This window comes from Orycteropus afer, unplaced genomic scaffold (assembly GCF_000298275.1).
Source record: "Orycteropus afer afer isolate SDZICR_OR568_19922 unplaced genomic scaffold, OryAfe1.0 scaffold00488, whole genome shotgun sequence".
In the NCBI taxonomy this organism is placed as follows: domain Eukaryota; kingdom Metazoa; phylum Chordata; class Mammalia; order Tubulidentata; family Orycteropodidae; genus Orycteropus; species Orycteropus afer.
Window position 1 is genome coordinate 41,994 of NW_006922075.1, and position 5,518 is coordinate 47,511.

The 5,518-nt window shown below is 43.5% G+C and overlaps 1 protein-coding gene across 1 annotated transcript; it reads right to left on the reverse strand.

The window, feature by feature from the left end:
* Positions 1 to 317: 317 nt before the first annotated feature.
* Positions 318 to 4,352, reverse strand: GPRC5A (G protein-coupled receptor class C group 5 member A). The gene is made up of 3 exons (XM_007955004.1): positions 3,434 to 4,352; positions 698 to 756; positions 318 to 410 (listed from the first exon to the last, which is right to left on the reverse strand). The coding sequence occupies exons 1-3, from the start codon at positions 4,350 to 4,352 to the stop codon at positions 318 to 320; spliced, it is 1,071 nt and encodes a 356-aa protein (XP_007953195.1).
* Positions 4,353 to 5,518: the final 1,166 nt, after the last annotated feature.

Sequence of the window (5,518 nt, forward strand, 5' to 3'; positions counted from 1 at the left end):
ATGACCAAACAGTTAGTCACTTGTAAAATGACAGTGAATAGTAAGAGTATAATCCCGAGTTGCCAGAAACTCCCACTTATAAGAAGTATCCTAAGTATATGCCAAAGGAAAAACATTACAATGTTTCTAAGAACTGGAGCCTTATTAATCCCCACTGCTTCAACGCGGAATAGTAGTGACTGAGGCTGGGAGGGAGGCAAGCTCTTCCTATAACATTCTGTACAATTTTCTTAGAAGACTGGATTTAGCCCATATCCCCTTGGACTCCCCTCTGGTTCTGCTTCTTTGCTGTGGTTGTCCCACTCTTCAGAACAGAGTTAGCTGAGCTCTTTTCTTCCTTCATAGTTGTTGTAAGGACTCGCCTGAGTATGGGCCCGTGGAATGGAGAAATCCTTTTGGGTGGTCCGATTCTGAAAAGGACAATCATATTGTTAGGCCACCGTAGCTCCTGACCATCTCCACAGAAATCTCATTTCCCTCTCTTTTTCCCAAACCCTCCCCAAAAAGTCCTTTCTGTGCCCAGTGCTCAGTTCTTGCCATCTCAACCCCATAAGTCAGGTTATGTGAGAGTAGACACATCATCCTTTCAAAGTGGACATCTAGAAGTCACCAGAGTAGTGATGTCATCTACTCCCAAAGGACAAGCATTCCTGGGGTGCTGATGTCTCAGAGGAAGAAAGAAAAAGAGATCATTTACCTGCAGCTGAAAATGGGTGGCATATGGGGCATAGAGTGTGTCACCTATCTCTTCAAGACCTGGAACAAAGTGAGAGAAACATTAAAGCATTAAATGTCCCTCTTTTGGGCTCCCACCTATAGTCACTCAACTGTATCACTTATCACAGTGTGACATATTGATCATTCAACTCTCTACCTCCCCAGTAGACTGCAAGATTTTGAAGGGAGGACTCTGTTCTGTTCACCCAGTGCCAAGCCCAACATGAGACAAAGAATAAACACAATATTGGTTAAATAAATTAATAACTAGCAGTATGTGGACTCTAAGAAATTCCACTCCCAAAGCTTGATCTGAGCCCCACTTCGTCTAAGGACCACTTCAAAAGCATATTTGAAAAGTGATTAAAAACTAGTTTTTCAGATATGAATCTGCCCAGAGGGAAACCTAGAGTGAGTCTTACTGGGGGTTTTTCCCACTCCCTTGTCTTCATGGAGAGAAAAAAATAATAGTGATTTTATTAATTTTCTTTGGTGGAGGCACAGAATTTATGAGCAATTGTTTTCTATTTTTTACTGGAAAAATCAGAGGGCTTTAAAATAAGGAACAGAAGGGTAAACATGGAATTATCATAAATACAATTTAAAACCATCCATTTATCTTTCACCAAAATTACCTGCTTAATTAACTGAAAAAAAAAAATTCTTATGTATCTTCTATATGTAAGAATATAAGTATTAACCAGAAATGTTCCCTGTCCTGAAGCTGATACTACAAATTAAGGAGTATATGACAGGTACATAAATAACTCGTGAGACAGACTCTGATAAGAGTATTTCAAAGTTCCACTGACACTCAGGACAGACAGGGGGAGGGGTGATGACAGACGGAGACTGGGCAATGTCTGACTCTGGGAAAAGGTAAGAATAGGAAAGAAGGGCATGTCAGGCACAGGACAGAAGCACCCCAGCCCAGATACAGAGACAGGAAAATGCAGCAACTTGGTTTGTCTGAACTGAGAGCAAAGCCTCAGTGGTTACTGAACTTTGCTGAGGATTTGATATGGTGTTGGGGATAATGGGGAGTCAGTGAAATATGTGAGCAGGAAAGTGTGGGGAGGTATTTTAGGGAGAGAACCTAACAGTGGGCCTTACAATGAATTGAAAGGAGAATTACAGGAAGGATAAGCAGTTGGTAAGGACTGCGGGGAGCCTAGAAGTGAAGTGACAGAGTAAAGCCGTGGGAACCGACAGGAGGGCTTGGGTGGGGAAAATGTCCCCTTCTGTCCTCTTATTCCCTTCAGGCTTCCAAGTGTCCAGGAGCAGGACCACAGTGATTGTAAGAAGGCACCAGGACACTTTGCACCTGTGGCTCCAAGAGGAGCCACAACCTGCTGTTAGCTGGATCAAAAGAGCTTGGCCTTGGAGGTTCCTCACTCCTGTCCCAAAATACTACCTCCCCTGAATAAAGCGAAAAATCAAAGTAAACACTGGAGACCAATGAAGAGATCCCCATTGACAAGGACCTTTTCTGGCTATCAGTTTGGCCTCTTTTTCTTATGAGCAACAGAATACCTACCCGACTCTCACAGCTCCAGGCTAGAATAAAATCATTAGATTCTTTTATGTCAGATAAGATCTTTCCTTTCCATGAGCCTAGAAACAGGCAATAAAATGTGGCTCTTCAGAATAAACAGGACTCCTCAGTAACTTTATGAAGCTTCCTGCTGGCTTATGTTAGAAAGGGCTGGTTTTCTCCTCTGCTCCACTGCAGGAAATCCTGGCTTGGCTTTATGCTCTTAAATCTATAAATGCAAGCTATTTACCTCTCCTTTCACAATTCTAAAAGGAATGCCTAGTTATCTTTTTTTTTTTTTTTCTTTTTTACCTTTATTGTGATTTGGGAAAAAGTTTACAGAGCAAATTCATTTTCCATACAGCAGTTCATACACATTTTGTTTCCTGACATCGACTGTAATTCCCCACAATGTAACAGCTCTCCTCCCACTTCCTTCCTATAGTTCCCTCTTCCCTGTGTCCTTCCCTCCCATGTACTCCCGCACCCCCACCCCCACCGCAAGCTGTCTCCTTGTACAAACACTGCCCTTCTGTTCTCCTTCGACTGACTGACTGACTGACGCTCCAAGGAGTGTATCTCCTTGATGTAAATGTCCACCACATATGCCTATCTATTGTTTGCCTGGAAGCTACAGGAGTGAGTTCAGTTCCATCCACTTGTCTTTTATACTCAATCTCATCTACTTGTCTCTAGGAACTGTTGTAGCCACTCCTTTTTCATGCCTTTGTTCCATCTTATCTTGGTTCAGAGAAAACTACATGATATTGCATAGAGTGTACTAGATTAGGATTCCAGAGATCAGTTTCTGCTTATCTCTAACCAACTAAATGGTTTTAGGCAATATCTGAGCCTTGAGCACCTTATTTATTCTATAAGGAATAATCAAAACCAAATCCACTGTTATTGAGTTGATTCCAACTCATAGCGACCCCCATTGGGTTTCCAAGGTTGTAAATCTTTATGGAAGTAGATTGCCCCATCTTCCTTCTGTTCTGAAGGCTGGCAGTTTTGAACCACCAACCTTCTGGTTAGTAGTCAAATGCCTTAGGCATTGCGCCACCAGAGCTCCTTCAATAAGGGATATGTGCTGGAAATTTTCACATGTTCCTTATTGTTATAACATCCTATGACTCTCCCCATTTTCCTATGAGGAATTCTCCACCCAGCCAGGCTGTGTACCTTGAGTGATTTCCTCTTGAGAGTAAGCTCTGTTCTCCACACCTCTGCTCTGCTTTATGACTTGAGGTTTACAAAAAGCATCCTCCATAGGGTAATCCATGGGGTTCCTTTGGTTGGTTAGCAGCTGGAACTCAGGTACAACATAAGTCAACAAGAAAACCCAGCCATTGGCAACCAAGGCTGAGCTGAGGATGGTGTCATCCCAGTTGGGGCCAGGAGTATGATTCAAAAGCAGGATGATCCATACCACCCAAATGACAATGGAGAGGAGCATGGTGAGGAAGATGTGTGCCCCATGTCTCTTCCAGCCAGTGAAGGATCCACAGAAGGTGAAGGAGGACATGAGGAAGGTCAGTGCCATTAAGAAAAGGACGTAAATGAGCAACATGACAAAATCTTCATTGCGACGAGGAGCAGAAAGCTCAGAAAAGATATTGGTATTGGTCTTGTTCATGGTGAGGACGATGTATTCAATAGCGATGATATCCTGTACCAGGCTGAAGCCCACAGCCAGGCCCAGAATCATCAACAAGGAGAGGGGCTTCCTCCCACAGACCAGCTTTGTCAAGTTGAAAGCATGAGCCAGGAGGCAGGAGAAGCAAAGGGCAAAGAGGATGCCAAAAAGGAAGAAGCGCGTGGGCCCCGTCCACCTGTCCAGTTTGATGATGAAGGCAAAGGTGAGGCCGAAGATCCCCAACACCCCCAGGAGGAAGAGAAACTGGGTTGGGAGCACTTTTCGCTTGTTGGAGTCCTGCACCTTACAGACGAGGACCAGGAGAGCAAACATGAAGGCGACTGAGGTCACAGCCCCCACCAGGGCGAATGCTTCAAGAACGATGCCCCAAACTTCCTTCGTATCACAAAGTCTATAGTATCTGGAGTCCAGGCTATTGTGGCAACCAGGAGGAGTTGTAGCCATTTGGTTCTGCATAAAAGCAAAAAAAAGGGGGGGAGTTGGAGGGTAATCTCTTAACAAAGGACTAGCAAAAAGGTTAAGGATAAAATTTGTATGTTTAGCCAGGGTTTTGCCCCTGAATTTATCACATTAGATAAATCTATTAACTTTTCCTTACTTCTTGGGACAAATGCTAAAGGCTGATGAGGGGAAGGAACAAACCTCATAGCTCCCTCCCTCCAATTTAACTGTATTATTTACCCTGAAGCCATCTCTCCTACAAAGTGCTTTCAGAGACTCACTTCAAAAAATATATAATCTCATAAACAATATGCCAGAGTTTCTAATACTTTTGGTTGGTGTTTTCTTAGGAATTAGTGAACATGAGAATAGCCAAGATTGAAGTCAATGCTTTAACCACCATTTATCAATGGGAGCTCTGGTAGCATAGTGGCTAAAGCACTTAACTGCTAACCAGAAGACTGGCGGTTCAAACCCACCAGCCACTCCTCAAAAGGAAGGTTGGGCAATCCTACTTCCGTAGTGATACTGCCTCAGAAACCCAAGGAGGGGTCCCTAGGAGTAGGAGTCAGGGCCGACTCCACCGCACACAACAACAATCAGTCTAATGTTCTTTGGGGTTTTTTTTCCCCCACTTTTGGCCCTGTTTCTGATACTTTGTAAGCATTCCATTCCCTCGGGGCTAAGAGAAGTGTTTTCCTTATCTAAACTGTAGATTTTTCCACAGAATTCCAAACAAGCATTCACTCCTGAACCCTGAAAGGGTAAATGCAAATCGAAAATAACAGGTTTTAATTCTCCCATTTGAAAATAAGGGAAGAGGATTCTTCCTTCAGAATTCACTTTAGATAACTTGTCATTGTAAATTTAGGATATTTCTGCAATGACCTGGGAGCCACCTCTTTTTGAAATGTATGCCAGTTGCCAGGAGTCACCCACCCTTAGAAAATGTAATAGCTAATTTATAGAGGAGACAGAGAGGTAAATATTTAATACAATGTGCCAGTTGCTATAGTTGTTGTTGTTGTTATGTGCCGTCAAGTCTCATAGCGACCCCTCCTTGGGTTTCCGAGGCAGTATCACTACGGAAGGAGCTCTGGTAGCATAGTGCCTAAGGCACTTGACTGCTAACCAGAAGGCCGGTGGTTCAAACCCACCAGCCACTCCTC

Coding starts and splice junctions, on each gene's coding strand:
- GPRC5A (XM_007955004.1), bottom strand. CDS start 4,352: ATGGCTACAACTCCTCCTGGTTGCCACAATAGCCTGGACTCCAGATAC. Junction 757..3,433: donor TCAAGAGGAAATCACTCAAG/GTACACAGCCTG, acceptor ACTTTGTTCCAG/GTCTTGAAGAGATAGGTGAC. Junction 411..697: donor CCACCCATTTTCAGCTGCAG/GTAAATGATCTC, acceptor TGTCCTTTTCAG/AATCGGACCACCCAAAAGGA.